Source organism: Anomalospiza imberbis, chromosome 1 (assembly GCF_031753505.1).
Source record: "Anomalospiza imberbis isolate Cuckoo-Finch-1a 21T00152 chromosome 1, ASM3175350v1, whole genome shotgun sequence".
Taxonomy (NCBI): domain Eukaryota; kingdom Metazoa; phylum Chordata; class Aves; order Passeriformes; family Viduidae; genus Anomalospiza; species Anomalospiza imberbis.
The window spans coordinates 109563610-109587502 of NC_089681.1; the positions used below are offsets into that span (position 1 = coordinate 109563610).

A 23893-nucleotide genomic window follows, 5' to 3' on the forward strand; every position below is an offset into this window, starting at 1 on the left:
CCCACGTGAGAAATGAGTTGCAAACAGACAAAACCAGACTGGAGACCCATTCCTAGCACAGCCAGAACCTCCTCAACAAGCAACTGCTTTCGAAATTCAGTACAACCAGATCCCAGGGGCAATGCAAGCACAGAAGTACAGTTTTCTCACCGTAATGCATCAGCACTTGAAAGTTTCTGTTGGCACACATACCTGGGTCAGGGATCAAGATCTAAGCCAGCAAAAAGCCTGCAGAGCATTAGGAGCTGAGATACTTAATCCCCATGGAAAACAACATTTAGTGGTAGCTTGCAGTACTAGTAGCTCTTCTGATGAAGGCCTTAACGGACAATTGACTCTAAAACAGGAAATTTGTCTTTATGATAAAAAACCAGAAGCCAAATTTACAATTCAGTTAGATTTCTGCTTGCACCTGGACCCGTAGAACACTGGCAGCTGGAGCTGTTAACAGGCAGGCCGACAACTCTAGGCCCATAGTCCATTCCGATTCATGCCCTCTAACTGTATGGGTAAACGGAAAACTGAAACAAAACCATACCTAAACACTCCCTCCCAGCTGCATTTGTTGCATATTGCTCTGCAGTGGCAATTTGGAAACACTGTTTTGTTTCTGAGCAACACAGTTCGTCCAAATAGCAATTTAGCTTCAACAGTTATCTAAAGTCAGTCTACAGTCTTTACTTTAAGCAGCTTACTGAAAGTCTGCGAAAGAAAAAAAAAAGCTAGGGTAAAGAAGGATACATTTGTCATTAGAAAATCATCAACAGGTTTGTGGCTTTGCCGATGTGAAGAAGAATACTCAAATACTTTCTTCTGTGTTCTAGTACAGTTACCCAATAATTAGCCTTCATTTAAAACTCCCTCTGGCACGTACAAGTTGTTCTGCACCATCACCAAGGGGTTGCTCTCAGTCCTAAGCCCACAGGTCACTCCGTTGGAAAAGAGAGTAGCCATGTTCTTTATGTGCTTTTAAAACCACAGAGAAACCAGCAGGAGCTCGCCTCTCCATCCAGCCTCCTTATATTGCACACAAACTTTATCACTTTAGACAGTGGCTGTTTCTCCCAAGACTAAAATCCAAAATTCAAATGACTGGCTGAAAATTAGGTTGTCTTTCATCACAAACTTGTGTTTGAGTTGAGAGAGGTTTAGCCTTGGGGTAGAACGAGAGAAAATGTACTAGGGATGAGGACAGAAACTGCTGAAGGAGGTTGGAGTCAAGTAGGATGTCAACTTTCTGCCTGTCATCCATATCACTGGTGCTTGATGGAGTCTACCCAATACAGAAGTGAGGATCTCTTTCATTGTAGTCAGAAGAGCCAGTCCAGTGAAGCCTCTTTTTGAAAATAAGCAAGTCCTGACACCTTGGGAACTGGGGGACCTATGCTCCAGCTCCCACTGCCATGGTGACACAGCTTATTGTGGTTCATGATCAGTGCTTTCTGCCAGGAAATTCAATTCAATGTCTTCACCACTGCAGATCTTTCCTGCATCAGTGTAAAATATAAAATGGGAGTTCTAAAGAAACATGATTAGGCAGCCACAGAGATTGAAGCTAGGGAGAATCCCACTGTCACATCACATCTGTCACATGCTGTCCACACAGAGCATCAACTCTTCCTGCCACTCTGTCTTCTATAAGCAACCAGCTACAAACACATCTCCCTTAACAGTACATCCCTTCCCTACAACCAGCAGCACATCCAGAAATCCTGCTCTGCCCACTCAGCCCCCTCCTCATGGCCAAGAGCTCTCTTACACCACTATCCACCCTATGCTGTTCTGCACATGTGACCTCCACCTCCTCTCACCAGCTCATCCACCTCCCTGATCTCCCTGGCTCTGACAGGCACAGCCCTGAACTTCCCAGGCAGCTCCCACAGACTCAGAAGTGACGTGCAGTAGCAGCACTCACAGAAGCAAATCGTGCACTGTGGTATAAAACATGTCAGCTTAGAAAATAAATTATGTCAAATTAAAGGGGTGCTGGCAGGGTTCATAACTGCAAGCTATTAATATATTGCTGAAAGATGCTCAGTCCTGACAAATCCCTTTTGAGGGATAAAAGCTGCACCCCGATGGGCAGTCCTCTGCTTAGCCTACACAGGGCCTTGCACAGAAGGGAACCAAGCACAACAGACAGATTATGTTGTCAGCTAGAAATTAAAAAAGCGCTAGCCCATGGCAAGCTAAAAGAAGAAAACAAAACCAGGCACTTTTTAAATGTAGTCCTCCTGGAACTGGCAGCATCATACAGACATCTGCTTGTCCACTCTCAGAGCAGAAAACTGTGCATTCTTTTAATTATGAAATACAATTTTCTGATCAGTCCACATTAGCTTCTATTGACCCAAACCCTCTTTGTAGCCAAGATCTTGCCCAGCTGCTAATAGAAGATTTTTCCCACCCTCCCATATATATCTTGAACCTATGACATATCTCCATTTCATCTCATCTCTGATTTGTGTTTTTGTTTCTGCACAGTATCACTGACACTGAAACATGGTACCACACAGCTATAGCATTCCTCTGAGGTTAGCCAATGTCTAATGTATCCTGGTAGGCACTGCTCAGCCTCTGACACTTGAACACACCTGCACACAGCTAACAGCCCAGCCAGGCTTCCCCAAATAGATGCAGAGGGCTCATTTTGTGGAGACAAGCCTATGCAGAATTTCTCCCCTTGGGCAGCCTCACCAGAGGCCAGATCTCAAGTATTGATAATTAATGAAAAGGGCATCACAGCACAACTAGAAATTTTCCCACTAAAAACATCAGTCAGCAAAGATCATCTATTTTCAAAATTGGCTTCTCATTTATACAAGTGAATCTATCCCATCCTGCACTGCCAAGACCTCGACATCCACTTTATTTCAGCACCTCTGAGTTACTGCCAATGAAACACATGAACAATTTCTGTTTATGAAATCACCATAGGCTGGAACGTGAAGGGAACACACAGCTGTGCTTGTCAGAACAAGGCACCAGCACACCACGTGCTGGCCCAAGGCCGTTGCTCTAGAAGGCACTTGTTTGGTACTGTGAAACCAATGTTTCTCCCACCCATTAATCTTTTAAACAATAGTTTAATTGCCACCTGCAAACATGTACTTGCTTACTAGCAAATAGATAATGATTAACTGTGTTCCAGTCCCACTCTTCAGAAGGAATCAAGTTGCAGATGTTTTCGTTCTGGCCTCCTTTCCTTCTTGTACCAACATCCCACGTTAATTTGCTGTGCAAAGTACAACAGGGAACACGTTTTGAAACAGGAACTTTACTCTGTCAATCGCCCACCAGAGCTGCTGTAGCACTGCCTGTCTTCAGGGATCCCTCTGACTGCAGGGACTGCACCAGGGCAGTCTGCAAGCTTCTGGCAGGAATGAGGACAGCAGGATCACCACTCATTGACCACAGCATCCCCATCTTACGCGGCACTGCGGCAGATTTGGTGATTCAGAAGCCCCCAAGGTGAAGGCACTTGAGTGCTCGCCGCACCGCTCACAGTAACCAGCCACTGAGTGCTGCTATTTCAGCTTCAGTTTTCCCCAACCTGTTTTAATTCAGTTGGCAGGAAGGAACAAGAGCAGCAGCCCAGATGTCAGCACAAGGGCTCATAATGCTCAACAACTAAACAAACAACCTTGGCACTAGCACAGCTCCATCCATGGCAAATCTGCGAATGACACTAAGTCAGGAGGTGGCTGAAAAGGCAGAACCTCAGCCTAGATGGACCTTGGGAAACTTGACTGGGCCAAGAGACACTTTACAACAAGGAGACCTGTGGAGTCCTACACTTGGGGTGGAACAATCCCACGGTCAGCTCCGTCTAAAAGGACCTGCACATTACAACAGGTGTCAGGCTGAGAAGGTACAGTCTCACTGGGAGTAATGCAAACCACATCCTAGGCTACACTAAGAGGGCCATGGCTGGCCAATCCTGCAGACAGGTTACACAGAGAAGTTCCAAATCCCCATCTCTGGCAATCTTGAAGACTTGGCAAAACCATGGCTGATGCAATCCAGCAACGTGACAGTTCTGCTTTCAGCAGAAAGCTGGGATCTGATGACCTCCAAAGGTCCTGTACAACCAGTATTTCTATCAAATACCATCATATTTTTCCTAGTTTCTCAAAATCTGAAGAACATTTTTGCAAAAAACTTTGCAGTGATGCTGAATATTCTCCTAGATACTCAGATGCATTTATTTTCCTAAACAAACAGACTAGTGGTGCAGCTGGGGGGGAGGGGGGTGTAAGGGTTCTTTTTGCTTTTTTTAAGGACCATGACCTTCCTTGCCGCTCTCCCTACAGCCTAAAAACTCTGATCCAAACCAGAACTGAAAAGTAGTAAAAACATCCCAGAAACCCCTCCTAGCCATACTTTTATAAACAACTTCTAAAATCCAAGACCTTGGGAGTGATTTCATTTTGACAGATCTACAAGCCCTGAGCTATATGATCTATGATGACTGTTTACATCAAAAAATATAGTCTCTCAAGAGTCTGAAATACTCTTGTGTTCTTTAAGCAGTTTATTATAAAGCTATACAATTGAACATGAGCTAGAATTTGTTTTTTCAAAAGCAGATTGAAAGATTTTTAACTGGATGGAGAAGGCAGAGGGGAGGAAAATGTGAAAACAATCCCTGCTAGAGTTTTGTGAAACACAAACCATTTCCTCCCTTCACTGCATAACTAGTGAAATGTCTATGGAACACTAAAACTATGTGAAGCTTAGTTTCTGCTTTTGATTAGGTGTTTTATTCTTGTGCTGGGCATTTTGGTCCCCTACATGCATCCACCCCTTCTCTTCTAACAGCCAAATTGTTGTAGAACTGACCCAACTCTTGGTTGTGTGTTACATTCCTATGTAGTCTATAAAAAGGCTCAGGAAATAAGAGCAGACCTACAAAGCATGCTTCAAGAGATATCTAGCTCTGTGCTAAAGTTAGGTGGTATGTGTAACTCCTTCAAGACAGGATCACGGGTGTGTTCCAAGACCAAGAAGGTTCAGGGCACAACCAAGACCTCATTCATTAGCTGCTTCTATTACCAGCATGCAGACAGCTGGACTCCTCAAAGACAGAATCCCACCTCCCTTCTTTAGGAGCTGTGGAAAGAAATAAAGAAAATATCTGAACACACAGTTCCCTTGAACACTGTTAAGGCCAGCGTTGGACCGGACTGAACAATCAGCTGCCAGGCCTTCTCAGCTCTCTGGCAGCTCCCATCTAGGTTGTAACCAGGATCTTGTGAAATGAGGGCAAGGAGCTGATCGAGCCACGAGCCCCTCTGATCACTGCCACTGTGCAGTCAGTCATCTGAAACCTGCTGGTTTCCTTGCTGGTTTTAATTGATGTAGCTCCTTGCCTTACAGGAACAGGAAGGTGATGCTCACTTGGGAGCAGAGATTGCATGGGAGACATTACCCCAAGCCTTCTTTGCCCCTCCTTTGTTTTTCATGTGGTTGTTGAGAGATGCTGGTGCGCTTGGAGTTACTAACATTAATTAACAAGTCTGTGGCACCAGAACATGACAAATGGTTCAGTCTAATACCATCCAGGCACAGCCTTCTTGGGCATTCACTGCCATCTGCTTGCTAGTTGTGCAATTGTCTGTGGCCAAAATTATTAAGCTGCTGCTTTCTGGAAGAGAGGATGATAGAATATGTCCAGGTTTTGATCTCAAAGGTAAAAGATCTTATTAAGAGAGAAAAACACCGAGATAAATCCTCCCTGCCCTATGCACCTGCATTCTGAGAGCTTAGGCAGTGAGTCAGCAAGTCCAGGGCTTACAGCTGGTTTCCAGAGGCTCTACATGCTCATCTGCACCTGGCAGCAGCCTGCTTTGCTGGAATAAATATAGAAGCAAGGAACAACTCCCATGAATACACCCTGGAAGAGGTATACCGCCAGCATTAGTGGCTTTTTCTAATTATCCAAGATAATCAACATTCACACACAGATGTAACAGGTATGTTCAGGAGAAACACTGGATCCTTGTCTCATGCAATCACCACCAAAGCAGTAAATGTTTTTAAGTGGAAGTTTCCAGAGTGCTGGCAAGGAATTGGCAGCCTGGTTCTGAAAGCGCATCTTGTGCATTCATACTGGCATAAGCAAAGACAAGGCATGTGGGTAGGAGTTTCACCTGGCTGATGGGCTGTTCTGGACATGTTCTCCCAGTTCCCAGAAAGCCCCACACCCACCAGCCTGTCCTCAATACCAGGAATACGCTCTGGAAGAAAGTTCTAGGCTGACCTTGTCTGCCTTTGCATGCTCACAGATACTTTTTAGATAGTCATTCTCCTAAGGGACATGTTGAAGATAACTATTGACCCTTCAACATTTTTTTCCTAGTCAAATTTCCTAGACAGCTCCATAGCACAGGTGAATAACAGGCTTGCTTCACTTAACCAAAAAAGTTGCAGGCGGTGTCCTGGACTAATGAAGGGCTAAGTCCATTCCTTGAAGGAAATAGTCTAGGTAGCAGCAGGAATAGGGAATATGTCAATTTCACTTCACAGCAATAAAATCCTCCTTTGAGAACAAGCCATTAGCACACTTCACCAAATTAAAAGAACCTACCAAGACAAACCAAACAACAACAACAAAACAAAAAACAAATAACCACCAGAAGCAGACACAGCTAAAAGAGGCAGACATTTCTCCCACATCCTGGTAGCAAAATTTCTTGTTGAATAGTACAACTTTTTGTTTGCTGCAATTGGGATGTATTTCTTACAGAAACTAAGTCAATGGAGAGCCATTCCCACATGCTAATTTCCTAATACAGAAATTAGAATCTTCAGATAATCTTTTCCAGCAAGAACAGACAAAAGCTCCAAAATTATTCATACTGTTTTACTAGAAGTCATAATGAAACCCATCCACAAGGCAGTAACCAACATCCATATTACATCTGTTTTGGCAGCAGACCTTAGCATGAGTATTTATCACTCCAAAATAAACTCCCACCTATTTAGACCACTGTACACAATAAACACTTGGTTGGCTGAAAAAATTCCCCAAAGTTGCAAGACTTGTGCTGCCTTCAGAAGTCATCCCTGAGCAATTATCACAGAAAACAGGTACACAGGATATCGCCCTGACCTCAAGCCACCCAGGCTGAAATGCCAAATACTATTTTTAACAGATTATCCTGTCTGGAGTTTACAATCTCTTGAAACAGACTTTACTAGAGGCCAGGAAAAAAAAATCACGGGAGAAAATGGTGAGAGACAACAAAGCAAAGCAACCTTTCCTTTAATTTTTTTTTTTCCTGTAGATCAGTGTTCTGGCAATAGCTGTGTAAGTGCTACAGTCACACAAAGGAATGCACAACCCAATCTCTCAGGGTTTTCCAAATTGAAGAGGATGCAAAATTACGTCACTCAAATCTTCATACAAGAGCAGAGGAAAAAAGGGATTCTGTTCTATTTTCACATTCCAGCACTCTTTGAGAGCTGCTTACACCTTCCTGCCAGTTCCAGCATCTGTTATTGTATCTGTGGCTAAACATAATAGCTAGATCACCTATATCACTTCTTTCTGCCTAAATCAGCTGACATCTATCAAAAAAACCCAAGTTTTTCTGCACCAGCCTTCTCCTTGTTACTCCAGAGAACTGAGGGTATTTCCACATCAACTGAACCCAGTATTCCATTACTTCAGACCTACTTGCACAATACTTTAAGTATTTCACAACTTAAAGTAAAGAAAAAAAAACCCACACTCTTAAAGGTAGGAAAAATAATTACATCATTTGATTCCCAACAATTAATGGAGAGCAGGTTGAACAGCTATCTGGCTTTGATCTACTGCCATCCACTATGGCTGAGAACTGATGGAGGCTTTGTAGGGCTGGAGAAAGTGGGAGAAAGACACCAAAATAGAGTAAATTTTTTCATCTCTCCTAGATAAATTCTTCAAAACATATTATACAGTATTTTCTTCTACTTCTGCAAAGAAAAGCAGAAGAGGGAAGAACGTCTAATTCAGAGTGCACAGTCAACAAATTTACATGATGGAGCCCTCCAAGGCACATCAGCAAATAATAACAAAACAGTTTTTTTTTTCAATAGCTTCAACAACCATCCTTCAACAGAATAGTGCTCACACAAACCAGCAATGTAGGGTGTATGAATACCAACCCAAAATAACTAGACCCATTCACTGAGGCACAGAGGCTCAGAGAGATACAGGTGATCTAACTTTTAGAGAGGGACATGCACATACAGAGAACTTACTGACACAGGTATTTCAACAAGCAAGTGGTTAAAATTAGTTCCCACTATCCAAATGTGCCAGGAACATTGTACTTGCAGATGATATTGTCACAGATGCCACCTCTTCTGCAGGAAATAAAAGCAACAGAGCACTAAATTTGAATCAGGTAAGGATTTTTTTTCTGTTCATCTGGGATGTAGCAGTTGTAAGTGCTCCCAAACACGGGACAGATTAAGAGGGTAAAAACCTGCCAGCCACATTAACCTACTGTCCTATTAGTAATGTTGATGGGAAGACAAACACATTAAGGAGCTTTCCTTCAAAGATCAGATCTTTGGCATAACCTTCCCAAGCCAACCAGGCAACATCTGTCATCTTCTCGACACTTTAAGGACACCCAGTTTGACACACTCCAATACCACACTGTTCAACCAGGTGACAGAACCAGAACACAAAAGTTACATTAAGTCAGGCTTTAAGTAAGTACTGTTAATAAATCAGCCAGGCAAAACCTAGCTTGTTGACACAGGTAAGTGACCCCGAGTTCCTTGCTTCCTAGGCTTTGTTGCTACTTTGGCCTGAAGGAAAATGCAACAGAACCATGATTCCAGACTTAAAATGCAGTTTTCAAGTTCTAAGCATTCAAGGGGAACAAACAGAGCACACCAAGCACAAGCTCTGTGCAGCAGCAGTGAGACACTGAGCACTGATGGCAGTGACTCCCACACGCTGCTCACGGGGTTTCAGATCCCAACTGGGCAAACGTGACAGGAGAGCACACTTTGCTTGACTGAATCCAAAGTACATCCTGCTTTAGAAAAAGCTTACAAAATTCAGTGATTCCCTGGTGAAAGTCCAGGAAGTGACTCCTCACCCTCAATAACAAAGTTACAGATTCCCTTGCTTGCCTTTTGCCCTCTTCAGCCCCACTGCCAGCCATACATCGTGTGGGAAGGGAGACTAATACAGTGAGAACTCCCTTTGGGACCACAGCTGTGGGAACTCCACATTTCACCACAGGACTGACGTCACATCTACACGGTTTCCCCAAGATTTAATGATGTGTTTTGTAATAAAAAGACCAAAAACATTGGTGGGAAGAAGGGGTTCAGACCTAGAGCAGGCCCATAGGGAGCAAAAAGGTAAAAAGGACACACAAAACTTCATAGGCAAATAGGTACAACACACAGCCTCAATGCTTCATACTTTCAGGCACTTCTTGCACAGCTCACCTACGTTTCATTCCTTTACCATTTCTTCACAGCACTGAGCTCCCGATTGCTCACACAGCAAGTTCCATGTCTCTTTTCCCTTCAGAGCACACCAGTCATCTGCTTCCCGGCAAGGCTTGGGCTGCTGCCTGCCTCCCTCCTGTGCCTGGCCTGCCACAGCGCCAGCCGAGGCCATCACATCAGCCTCCATCCCAGACAGGTTGGGAGCAAAGTCCCAGTTCAGGAAGGGAGCTGCTCCCCTGCCTCTCCACCAAGTAATCTAAAAATCACAGCCATTTCCATATGGTTGATTTACAGACCCAGGGAGAGAAGTTTCTCACACCATACACCCTACCTTCCTAATCCACGCATCATTCCCTCCCATCTCCCACTGCCAAGAGGCTCCCTGAGACCCATCAGGGCAGCTGCAATACAGCATCCTCAGTTAAAAGGGCAAACAGCACAGGCAAGGCACAAACAACCTACACTGCCAGCCTAGACTGGTCATTGTAAAAGGCCACAGCAGCAACATCCATCCAAAATACAAACAATACAAAATTAAAAAAAAAGTCCTAGTGATCAGACAAGGGGAACAGTTTTAAACTAAAAGGGGAGAGATTCAGATTACATGTTAGGAAGAAATTATTTACTCAGAGAGTACTGAGGCACTGTAACAGGTTGCCCAGAGCAGCTGTGGATGCCCCATCCCTGGAAGTGTTCAAGGACAGGATGGCTTGGGTATTGAGCAACCTGGTCTAATGGGTGGCACCTATGCCCATGGCAGGAGGGCTGGAACTTATTGATATTTAAGGTCCCTTCTAACCCAAACCATTTCATGATTGCATGATTACTTAACAATAACAGCACTGAACTATAGCCACAGAAAGCAGTCCAGTGCTCTGGGCATTTGTTTTTTTCCTTAAACTGTTGGGAGAATTTGCAGAAGGTTTGTCAAAGTTTATTTTCAAGTCTCTGTATACCTTCCTTTCAAAATGTGAATCCACATGATAGTTATTTGGTTTATGAACAGTTAACCAGAAACACTCCATCAGCCAGGAAAGGTCAGCTGGTTGTTTCACTGTAACTGTGCCAATAATTTTGCTTTTTACTAGCTCCGTGGCAAGTCTCCAAACAGGAATGCAAGTCTGTCACAGTTCTGCTGACATTTAATTTTTGCTTCTTAAGTTCCTTCTCCCTCCACCTATTTTTTTTTTTTTGCCAAGATAGGCTTACCAGATTAGACAAATCAGTCTTAACTCCTTGTTGTCCTAAACACAAGCATCAGAACTTCAGCTCCTAAAAGCAGGATGGAGAAGGAGATCCTTATGACATGGGAAGTCAATATACAGATGGATAACACATTTAGTGTCTAGGAACCATAGGGAAAGACCTGGTTATCTACCACTGTTGGAACTGGACCCAGGAGCTGTCATCCACACTCAATGCTGCCCTCCTTTTCCCAGCAGAGCCAGCTGGTGCTGTGATCCCATTAGCTCTCACTCTCTGAATGAATTTGGATAGAAAACTTGGGTGCTGTGGGAATTGACACTGGCAAGACCACGATTTCCAGTTCCTAATTCATCTTTAAGGATGTTCGGCAGTTTTGAACCTCCAAGTTACATGAATTTAAAAAGCTTTATTTTCCTGAGCTAAGGAAGTTACCATCTGTAACTTTCCACACTTGCCACACTACTTTCAGACATCTCAAGCTATACACTTAGAAGCCAATGTACACTTAGAATACAGTGGCCACCTCAGAAAGTTTTGCTCATTTACTGGCTTGATCTCTACAAAGAAGGATATCAGTCTCATCTGCTGAGGAAGACTCTTCCAGCTAGGTAGGTGTGCTCTTATCTGCTTACACCCCTCCCACCTTCACCACCAAGTGGCTCAGTTCCTCCTCCATTCCTGTTCTGCAAGATTACAGCAGCTACTTTTCATCCTGATTCACTCTGAATGAAAGAATTCATTGAATCACATCAGAACTCACATTTGTGAGAGGAAATAATTTCCCAGTGGTAACTGGGCTCCCCTAAGTTCTGCGAAGGCAAGCAGAATGGAGGTGAAGGATCTGAATATCTGAAAGCTCACCTCTAATAATTCTTTATTCTCCCAGCTGATTTCTTCACACAGATGTGGCAATCCAGTTATAAAATATTACATGAGCAAAAGATCAGTGAGGTGAGAGAAAGGAGCTCTACAATATAAAGAGCTGCAGTGAACAGGATGGGACAGCTGTCCCTACTTGTCTATCAACTGCACTTCTTCTTGGGTATATGCCTGGACATCAATGGAGCTTCCATTGAGAAGACAAGAGAGGAGAACCACTGTAAATAGTCATTCCAGCAGGTCTTTCCAAGCCTTTTCAGATAAAAGAGTGCTCCTTAAGTACACCAACATCATAAAAAAAAAAATAGTTGTAAAACCTAGGAAGACTGACCCAAGCAGAAGCAGAACATGCATATCCTCCAACATATTGCCGTATGAACACATGGTACAGGTGGGTCCTTTACTGAGACATACAGAGAGGTACAACCTAGCATGGATCTTTCACCTGTTTTTGCCTGAAGCAAGTTTTCTGACACTTTTTTGTAAAAGCTAAATGAGGCAGGGGGGCAGAGGGGTGAAGGGAATATCACAAAGCAAAATTATGTCTCTCCCAAACAGGCTCAGAACTAAAGCTGAGCAAAGCATCCTTGCCAACTCCTAATCTGAGCTACTGAAATATAACCTCTCACCCTGCCACAAAACCAAACCAAACCAGCCCACCACCAAACAAAAACCAACCAACAAAAAAGAACCAAAAACAAACCAAAAAATGCTGAAACTCAGTTAAAAGCAATACTCCCAGGGCTTTTAGTCAGGTTAGGGTCACTAAAAATGCATGGATTGTTTTATTTGTAGGGGTGAGAATACACTTTTATCAGATCCTTTTTCTAGCAGAAGCAAAGCAGAAAGGCATGTCTCCTGTTCAATCTGTCTATGGGTTCACAAGTGATAATGTATGGACAGCAGTGTTTTAATGACACCTCTCACCCAGTGACCCCAAAGTGCTTTTACTTCCCTTAATGAACTCAGCTTCACAGCAGCATGACAGCTTCATTTTACATGGGAACTGAGAGACATGAAGTCATTCATCTGTGCCATGCAGCAGCACAAAATCAGCTCCTGCCAGCCCAGTGATTTATGCATTAGACCACACTTGCTTTTGCACAGCATCCTGTCACCAGGGCTGTCACTTGCTCAGACACTACTGTGAACACCATTGCATAGGCACTTTCCAGCCCCAGCCCTGCAAAATGTTAAGTCAACAGTGGCTTAAGACACTCTTTACCTCAGAGGCTCAGGACTTCTGTTTACATTATTAATGTTTCCTGGCAACTTCACCCTCCTTCCCCATTAGCTTTGGGTAAGAGAAATCTAATTCTTTGACTAGACAACTATGGAAGCAGCTACTAGTGGAAAAAAAAAAAAAAAAGGAAAAAGAATAAACCACCATCCAAACCAAACAAACATGTGAAGCTTGATTTTCTGAACATTTAGAACCTGAGTCACCTTCTGGATTACAGGAATTTCATATTGCTGCAATGTGGGCATTGCTTGTGTACAGGCACAATCCTCTACCAAGGTTCTTCCACTGAACATGGGCATTACGGCATAAGTTAAAGAACAACATGAAAAGACAATATGCCAAACAAAAAATGCTCTCACAGCACAAGTCCTTCGCAATTTAATTAAACAACAAATTGGAATCAAAATGCTCCAAAACAGTAAGGTGGTGTCTGCAATCAACAGAAAAGGCCCACTGCTGTACCAAATGAGGAATCACAACAGTTCTGTCTTGGCAGAAGTTACATGAATATTAGCTAGATCTCACTTGAGTCTCAGCAAAAGCCAAATATTACTGCTTTGGTACCAACAGACAGCATCCTGACTCCCTGGGCCACCATTTCAGAGGGCAAAGTACTCAGATCGTAACACTAAGGGACCAATGTTCTGGTGAAGCAAAGTTTCACCCTGAGATAGGCCAAGCCATGGCTCTCTTGGCAAACATTCCACAAGCAAGATCCTACAGGACTTTTGTACAGAAGAGCTAATTTGTTTTAAATTCCCTATCTTATGCCAACACAGGATTGCACAAGATCAGGATAAGGGTGAGTAGACAAAAGGGCTCAAGATCCTAAAGCTTCTCCAGTGTTATACTTTAGTCGGTGACCTGGTTTTTGGTGGCCCCACATCACTGCCCTCACACCTTTTTAGTGGGTTTTATCTTAATAGATGAAACACATTTCCAGAAGAGACTTGTGCTGGTGCCATGTGAAAGCAAACTCCTCAATGTGACTTACTACAGCTTGCATCAGGCAACTTACCCTGCAGCTGACATCTTAAACCCAAGTAACTCTGGAAAACTCCTGCATTTCTGCCAAACTAAGAGTCATTAATTATGCAATTCTGTATTTCCAAAAGGCTTAAAATTTACAAGGTCATAGTTTTACTTCCCTTTAGTGAGAACAACAAACAGTAATTTACACTTCCCTTTCTCTTTCCAGTAGAGTCACCCAGTTTTCCCTTATTGTTTAATTAAAGCTGTTTCAGGCTCCAAAACCTTGTACCTATATTTTTGGATGCAGCCTAATGGCTCTAAAATAAAAGTGTAAAGACAGAAGGAGGAACACAATTCTTCATAGGCCAGATGATGTTAATAATTTAAATAAAAAACAAGCTCTTCCCATGATTTCTCTACAGTTTTGCAAATCAAAGTAAAAAAAGAAATGCAAACTGGCACCTAACCATGTTAGTACTCTGGTACATTCCTCCAGTTTCACATTTCCCTACCTATTCACCCCTTCTCCATACTTTATCATAGTGGATTTGCTCCTAGTTAAGTGGAACTTTTCTAGATTAAATTAAAACTAGAAAAACTCTTTAGGCAGATGCTTTACTGATTATTGGCACCAATCTTTCAAATCTCCCAGCTTCCAGATAGATTCACCATTGTTCAATGCTTGCATTCCTCTTTGCCCTCACATTTTCCATTTTAAGATATTACTAGACAAAGGGCAAAAGGGAAACCAGAGCCCATCTTCTGTCTCTCTTTGCTGAGCAGATACAAAGTGGGAACTCTGTTCCATGATCAGATCCATTAAACAAAATGAAAAAAAGTGAAATGAGTGGCTAGAAGGGCAGCCCCACTTTAAAATAAAATGCTATCAAGGAATTAAAACATGAACAAATGTGTAGCAAATAAACAGATCTGGGATAAATAGCATTTAAATCTAGCTAGTGACAGAACAGACTGGAAGAAAAATACGGTTCCCCCTAACAAGCCTACTACTGGAGCAGTGATTCTACTAATTTAAGGACCTTCAGGAGCTTGGGTTTCTTAGTGGACTTCCAAAGTACCTTTGAACCAGAATGACTGAATGAATTTCAGGGGTAGCAGAGACATAACAATACAAAATTCCATTTCCAGAACATAATCTGCTGCCAGCTTCAGGGCAGAGGGCAAAGTTCACTGCTCTAAGTTTGTGATGTTACAAACCTCCAAGTCAATTGATCTTTTGATGGTTTTTTTGGGGTTTTTTTTGTACCGCAAAGTGTGTGCTTCTACCATGAACTTTTCCAAGTGTAACTCTTGAAGGCATGCTGTGCCTTACCCAGCTATTTATAGCAATAGAAGTATAAGATCATGCTCAAGGCAGGGTTGCAGGGATTGTTCCTCCAAATTGCACATACTAGCTTACACAATTACTAACTTCTGTAGCTCACCACTGGTTTATCTCAAGCACACACTATAGTCCTCATGAGCAGGGTTTCAGAGCAGTTACAGATGAGAGGTAGATACTTCAGAGCACAGCAAGCAGGGCAGAGTTTACCTATTTGTCACACTGCTTCTAGTCTGCAGGATGAAGCCTAATAGCCCTTACAGCTCATCCCCATCCTCTGAGACAATGGCTCCAAACAATGCTATGCAATTTAAAGCATCAACATAGTCACATATTATCTTGTATGCCACATCCCATCAACCCAGCTCCTGCTTCACCAACTTTCAAGGCAATGAAGCTTGTTCATGCCTTTCTTGTGTGCTGTTCTGAGGATACATTCTCTTCCCTCCTCTTCTCTTACTCTGAGAGTTTACTCTCGGCCTCCTGGCACACACCTACTCTACTTTTCTCAACTCTCTACCTATTTTTATGAACAAAATCCTTCTGCAGTTTTAATGTATTTCACACATGCCACCCCATCTCTCACTCTCCCCTTGAACACAATCACATCCCAGCTACCCAGCCACAGATGCCACCCCACACATCCTTCCAGCCAAGCACAGAAGTAGCAGTTCTTCCTGCCTCTTCCTACCTCAAGAGAAAACAGAAATACCAACCAGGAACATGCTTCCCTTGGGGAAAAAACCAAAAAGTCTCACCCACCAGCAAGCCCCACCACCACAAACACCCAGCAGATGCACTGCCTAAGCCACCACACACTCAACTCTCAGCAGCTTCTTCCATAGCATGAGATGCTGCCTGACATCTCACAAGCTTTCTGGCTTTCTCTTCATCCAGCAGGTCTGTCTTCCACACCTCATCCCTCCATGAGCTACACAGGCCTAGCAATAATCAAGCAGTAGTCAGGACCCTGATGACAGAGAAAGCGAGCTCAGTTTGTCCCTAAACCAAAACACTTTAGAGACACATTTAGCACGTTCCTACTTCAGCACAACCCAATCAGCACCAAACCCTGCCCCACTCCAGCCTTTTTCCCTGAAGCTTCCAGCTGCAGCCATTTAGCTGCTGAGCATTTTGCTTTAAGAAGAAAAACCCCATACACAAAGTCTACACTGTATTTTCAAATAAGTACAACTACTGATAGGAGAGAGCTCTGAAAGGCCATTTAGAAGGAGAGAAGAGAGCTAGTCTTTTGCTATTGTGTCTGCTGTAGCTGTTCTGGGTTTGAAGAGCATGTGCAGCTGTGGCTGTGAAGAAATCCATTTTGCCATCAATTCCCATGGCTGACATGCAACTGAAGACACAGCCCAGTGTCAGCCAAGTGCATATGTTTAGGATGTTATTAATAGCAGGAAAGCAACACCATCGGTGCGTGCCCTCCAGCTACCACCAAAAGCTTATAAGGCAGAAAGTTCTTACCTGCCTGGCCACCCTCCGAGCTTCCCAGTAAGGTTTAGAGTCTTCTACAGCTTTTCCAATCTTCTTTACCAGCTCATCCAGTTTTACTGTTGCCTCGACCAGCACAGAGCGGAACTTCTGGCGTGCATCCTTCAAAACATTGCAGGAAGGGAAGAAAGGATAAAGGCAGATTAGAGCTTTAAAAATTATTTCTACCTGTTTACTTCTACCTTCAGGTTCCTCTTCAGATTCACACAGGAGCTGACACATTCAAAAGAGTTACTGGCACTTGGACTAAGAATTTTTCAGCAGAGAAACCCTGGAACCTAGAGCCAAATCCTAAAGCTGGCATTCTAGACACCAAATCTTTCAGTGAAAGCTGTCTTTCAGTGACAGCTTTTATATAAAGCCTACAACAGCCTGTTCTAGATGTTACCTCTGGCAGGGTTCCTCAGAGAAGTATTGTTTGTAAATTACTCACTCTGTGAGGAGGCAAACAGCAGTGTAACAAGCTCTGAGAGGGACTTCAATGGCAAAGACGTCTTGCATACATAAAGCTAGAACGGTGCTAGCAGGCAGGCCAACCCCCCACAGCAGGCTGGCAAATCAGCTAGAATTGGCATAGAAAGCCCATCTCTTCAGCTATGGTTTCTATCAATGGAGAAGGACACCTACATTCCACTTCACTGTTAATATTTTCTATATTTAAAAAATCCAGCTATTTCCAAACAGGATGTGTTGTGCTCCTTACATGACTAGTTAAAGCAACTGAAATATTTTCTCTGCTCCACTAAAATTACCACACATGTAAGCCAAGTGATTCTGATTGCAATCTCAGAATCCACCACAGACTCTAAATACATGAAATTATTGCAGATTGATGCAAATTCAGGCTGGGACCTGGCCCAGGATTTAAGGAGATGAAGAGGAAGAGCCATGTGAGCTCTCAACAAGGCTTGTAACTCTAATTAGAGTGCAACATTTATGCAGACTGCTGAAGTGACATGTTGATAATCAGGAAACAGCTGGCTTGAAGTGCCCTAATTCAGGAGGGTTTTGCCATTATTGTTGATGATTTCTAGAATGCAAAACTGCTTATTCACTGGAAGATTTAAAATACATTCCAAGCTGCCACTATGCTTTCAGAAGTGGAAAAAAATGCAACAATATATCAGTTTTTACAGAAAAAGCAATACACTTCTGTAAAAGCTTCTTTGCTTCCTTTTTGGTGTAATGTAAAACTTGAACCAGCATCAGCATTATCTTAGTCCAGGGCAAATAGCTTTGGTGCTCCAATTTATTTTAAGGAATTATTTAAATGGGTAACAAGGTCAAAAATGGAGAATTAAATGGACATTAACTTATTATTTCATTAACTCAAATCCAGTCAATAATCTCATTTCTCAGTGAAAGCCTGAAATGTATCATTAAAACAATATTTATTGAGTCAATGATTTTCTCAGTGAGAAGAATTTGAATATTTCCAATTAAATTACTGGACCATACATGGTTCACTGCTCAAAATGAGTTTCGTAAGTAACTGAAAAAATACTTCAAGCATGATGACTATATTGCAAGAAAAATATTAAGTACTGAAGTATATTTAACAAAGAGAAAAATTCTTTGCAATTGTAGGAACAGAATTAAAAGCTCATTTCTAAATGAACGAGCCGGAAGATTTCTTTTCACTCTCTTTGTGACAGCTGCATTTAAGGATATTAGTTTGGCAAAGCAAATAGTTTAAGTAAAAAAATCCCTATGCAGTGATTTATCCAAAAGATTCAGTTCCCATGTTTGTAAGATAAGCACCTGGAACAAAGAAATCATCACTACAAATCGGTGCTTGGAGACCTACCCCAAATTTACTCATGTAATAATTATATACAGTCTTATCCCACAGGAAAAAGATGACTAGTCCCCACTTGGAGTTAAAAAAAAAAAAAAAAAAAAAGAAAAGAAAACAAAGGACACTATGAACAAAGCAGTCAAATTAACAGCAACTTCTGTACCCATTCATCTCCCTTTAACTCCGAAGCAGATACAAATTACTGAACTCCAAGTGCTCCTCCAACTGCTGCCTGAAGCACAGGTCTTACAAATGGTGAAACAGACATTTGCCCATGAGCAAACTCCCATCCACACAGTAGTCTGTTACACAGAATACGAAGCTTCAGCTGAAGAACACACTGGTGTGAAATTCCAGTTTATCATTTTCCTCCAAAGATGACTGGTTCTTGGTTCTTCTTTTAAGGCTTAATTTAGGTCTGACCACACTCACTCTTGCAGTGAAGAACAATAATGAAAACCAAAACACCCCAGAACTTTGTATCATCCATCACAACTTATTTTAAGTGACATTTATTCTCAGGCTCCTGACTGTCAGGAACACAAGCCTGCAGGCTCCAATACCTGCATGACAGAACAAGCTGATGCTCAATTCTCTGCTGGGATAAGTCCCCCTTCCAAAGGTTTCCAGCCATCCCCTTCAGACCCAGCAGCAGGATGCAGAGGTCTCTGAGGTGGGATGCCAAACCCACGCCCTCTGCAGCCCTACACACAGCACTTTTACTCTCCACCAGCCCCAACTACACTACAAAAGCAAACAATCCCACATTGTGTGTGTGCTCCTGTGGGAACCCAGTGCCTTCACACCACCCAGCCTCCTCAGCCCAAAGTGCCGGGGCACAGCTCCCTCCTGCAAGCACTCAGCCACGCTCCTGGGTCCGGGGTGTGGGCCCTGCCACATGCTGGCAGAGCACCTGCAAAAGGCATCACCCTTGGGACAGCACAAAACTCCCCTGGCAGGTAATCCTGGGCAAGTCTGAGTAAGAACTACAGGTGCAGCAGCTATTTTTACACTTCATGTGAAAATGGGGAGGTCAGAAGCACCAAGGCAATTGCACCCGTCAGTAGGACTGGGCTTGGTGCACTTACTCCTTATGGGACATGAGAAGCACATCTGTTGCTCATGGAAATGAATGGGCCTGTGGTCAAGGCAGTAACTGGGGAATTGATTTAATTCACTGCTTTATGTCTGGCCTCCCACGGTACTGTCAGTGAGACACTTCGACCCACATGTGAAGTAGTTCAAAGCTATAAATCCTCCTAATGCTGATTTCTGTAAGGACACATCAAAAACTTAAGAGGCTCAGAACAGCACATCACTGCAGCTCACTCGTGGTCCCCAGCACAGGGTAAGTCCTACATCCATGTTAGAAAGACAACCATGACACTTTCAAGCTACTAAACAAATCCTTGGGTGTGATTTGCCCCTCCGTGCAAGTGTTACTATTTAACTGCCAAACTCTTGCTTCATTTAGATCTTTATCTAGCACACACGGATAATAGAGAAAGGAAAATATGTCAATTCCTGCAACTTGCTGTCATGAGCAAAATCAAGACAGTGCAGCATATGCCACAGACATTTTCTAGCACAGTCCTCAATCTCTAGTTTCTGTATTTCAGTTTCTTGAAAGATAATTCATTCCAGCAGGAATGCTATTCATTGATAACAGCAGCCTTAGGTAATATGTGAGTCACTCTCACCATTTCTGGGTGAGTTTCTGTGGTTCGGGTTTTTTTTTTTTTTTAAACACATTTTTTCTCATCACTGCACTGAATACATACACAGACTCTAACAGAAGCAATGCAATTGACATGAGACATTTCAAACACCCTGGAATTTTTAAAGTGCGTTTCCCCCTCTGCTCACTCCTAATCTTCTGGATCATTTTTAAGAACACCTTGCTTCTGATTTTAGAAATAGAAAGGTGACATTGAAAACGTTAGCAGTCAGCTTTCAATGCTTTTTTCCTCTTCTATTTGCTCAAATGAGATGATGATAAACCTTTTCCAAGTTGGACAAAAGCCAATTAAGGCATTTATCCTCAATGTGTGTTGCAAGGTTAAAAAAAAAATTTAAAAGTAGCAGGAGAAGCTTCTCACTTAAATTAAAGCCTTAGCAAGTAGACTCTGACTAGCTAGGTGTTTGTCATACACACACAGGCAGAGCACTTAGTGTAGCACATGGACAGCTGCAGTTTATGTTTCAACATCTTGTTCTATGGCTGCAAGAGCTCCACGCTCATCAGCTTTCTTCCTGGAAATCCTTAGCACTTTTCTTTCAAAAGAGATTTCACTAGCACTGTCTTAAGGAGCATGCCAGACCTCAACCCCCTATATGGTTTTGCTGCAATAGTTCATTATTAAAAGCAGACTTTGTTTCCAGTGACTTGCTGCTGGGCAGCTTTTTGATACAGCACCAGAAAGAGGGACCACACTTAAGGACAGGTCATCCTTACAGCAGCATTTTGAAGATCCATTCTCAAATGTGGGGAAAAGAAACTAAAAAGCTAAAATACAATTTTCAACCTATACAGCACCTGTCAGAGGAAAAAAACATGCCTGGTTTCCTCACTCATGAGTGATGGTGATGAGCTGGTGTTAGATGCCAGATGACAAGCAAATAACTATTTCTGCCGATCAAATGAAACATGTATTTTCAAACAATTTTATTTTTAAAATGAGCTTTACATATCAACCCTGCCTGAATCATCTTAGTACCAAGCACATCTAAATTTCATTTACAAAGGTTGTCTCATGACCGTTCTGCCTGTCTGGTGTGCAGAACCTCTGGCAAGCATGGGAGGTGCATGGAAATGGAATTGCTGACTGAGACAGGCTTAATCTATTTCCAAGAGGCTGACAGGATCCATAACCATCTTCTCTGCTACAAAGACCTACCAGCTCCAAAAGCTCATCTCCAAGCTAAACCAGCATCAGTATCATACATCCACATCAAACAGATGCATAAGGTGTGCTCAGAAAATGACCTTCAAGCATCAAACCAGTTAAAGATACTTTTAATATCTCCTTGGTACCCAAGTAGTTCAAGTAAGCCAGACTGGCAACCTTACCTTAAAAACAAAGTGCAAGGAAGGGGATAAGTAGTGTCTTAATTTTTAAGGGATAAGAAAAGTCTTTGGTTTGTTTGTTTTTTTTTAAGGCAGCTACTAATTTGCTATCCAAGAACAATTAAAAAAAATCAGTACCTGAAAATTGCTTTAACCTCCTGCTTGCAGACAGTAACAAACTAAGACTACCAATACTTTTTATTACAAATGTTTTTAATTATCTTAGAAGAAGAGAGAACAAAGCAGGCATGGGAGGGTATTGGGTGCTCCTTCCAAAGCAAGATTTCTCCACCTAACCCTTCCTCTTCTCAGGCTGGAAACACGTATTTACATCAAGAACATGAATCAAGTAAAGCCCTTTGACTCACTTGGTTGACAAAGTCTTTCCAGAGCCACAGCAGAGGAAAAAGCCTTCCCTTACTCATCCTTGGATGAAAGCAGAAGGCAAAACAACAAGCATTTCACACACAAGAGCCATTTCCTATGGAAGCGAGTAGATCATAAAGAAATGTGGAAACATTTGTCCTGATAGTGCTAGATGAATCCATCATCCATGTACATCCTCCTCCAAAAGCCAGCAGGAACACCAGCCAGTGAGCTGCTTTGCCCTTATCTCTGCATTCTTTTGTGGACACTGGAAAATGCTGCACAGGGATACTGATAAGGTGGCGGATGTTTCCACAGATAGACGTTTCCCCAAGCCAAGCAGGCATGCTCAGAATCAGAATCCAGACACTGAGAGGTCATCTTTCTAAAACCCAAAAGATGGAAGATTTTTTCTTTTAAATCTACTTACATGTTTTATGTGTGACAGGGTCAACAGCTCAAGTTTTTTTTTTTTCCTACAACCAAGTATTTTAGTGAAGAAGTAAGAAGCAATTCTAAATAACTGGTGAATATCTGCCTGCCAGTGGGAAGCAGAGAATTAATTCCTTGTTTTGCTTTGCTTGTGTGTGCAGCTTTTGCTTTACTTAACTGCCTTTACCTCAACCCATGGGTTTTCTCACTTCTACTCTTCTGGTTCTCCCTCCCAACCCACTGGAGGAGAGAGCCAGAGGCTGTGTCATGCTTAGCAGCCAGCTGGGGTTAAACCACAACAGAAAGCCCTTCCCCTTCTGAGAGGGGCTCAATTGCTGACAAGGCTCACAAGTGAGAGAGTACCACAGCTAATAAACGCCTTTCCTTTTATCCAACAACCCAGGGTGACCTTTATCCAGGACTAAAAGTAAGACAAAGTCTTGCAGATCAGGACTAAAGGATCTAGGTAGGCACACAAGAAGGATCCCAAGCAGGCCCTCTGATCAGGAGCATGGCTGAAAGCAGCACCGTTCAGCTCCAGTTTTCCTGCGCACTATCTCCCAGGAACAAACACTGGCAAGCTCATAGCTCCAGCAACACAAAAAACTCTCTCTAACAAAAACCACATTTGGGATAGCTGGGATTCCAGTGGTAACTTTAATGGTATGTGCTGCATTTCCCCTCCCGCAAAGCTGCCAGAGGGTCCCCGGGTTAATTTGTTACATCTGAGTTGTACTTTCAGAGCCAGTCCAAGCTGTTTGTGAGCTGGCTGGACAGACAAATCATGCACATTTGTTAAGTACATTCACAGCTCCTGATGCGAGTTCAGATGGAGATGCACTTCCAATAAACAGGAAAAAACCTCTTGCCTTTGGCCAAAACACACTTGTATCTCCCCTGCAAGACGTTTCCCTCAGCCCTTCACGGACACTTCAAACATAAACAGGGACATAAGCGAAGCCAAGTGTTAAATCCCTTAGAGAATCCTTATCGTCCTTCTGCTGTGTCAGTAATGCTCAGTGTTGCACTTAGGATGAGCAGCATTATGGATTTTAAATCAAGTCTAATCAAAGATTCATTAACAGGCAATACATTAACGCAACATATAACTACGAGCCACTCAGTGCCCTTCAGCTGCTCTGCAACTCCTGAACAGGCAGAGAGCGTCAGCAGGTCAGGATATTTCTTCAGTGTTTAATAGGACAGGTCAAAAGAGCAAAAAAAGAGTAATTCTTCCAAGTAAAAGAATAGATGTAGCCAACTTCAACGTATCTGTTAAAGTCATGCCATGCATGTATATCCCGTGCTCTCACGGGGAGTATGGGTGCAGAACTTATTTTAAAAGATTAAAAAACCCAGGCTGTTCAACTTAGAAACAGATCATATGGCAGTTTCAGAGCAAAACTAAAAGAAGTGGCAGGCTGGTGAACTTAAAAGAGAATTCCCCATTTTATCACCTCTGTAAGCAGTAGACACCAGTATTTTCTACATTGCTCAAACAAGGACATTCCTGTGGCTACACCAAGCCAGTACCATCTCAAAATCCTAGAAGCCTCTACTGAATTCAGCCCCATAAAATTTTCCACTGGGTAATGCAGCATTATTACTTCCATTTTG

At 42.7% G+C, this 23893-nt stretch overlaps 1 protein-coding gene across 1 annotated transcript in view; it reads right to left on the reverse strand.

Annotated features, from left to right (window-relative positions):
* Window positions 1–23893, reverse strand: part of SH3BP5 (SH3 domain binding protein 5) — a 50742-nt gene that overhangs the window by 21558 nt on the left and 5291 nt on the right. The window contains exon 3 of the mRNA XM_068205484.1: window positions 16587–16715. Coding sequence (XP_068061585.1) covers window positions 16587–16715 — 129 coding nt within the window. The remainder of the gene's footprint in view (window positions 1–16586; window positions 16716–23893) is intronic.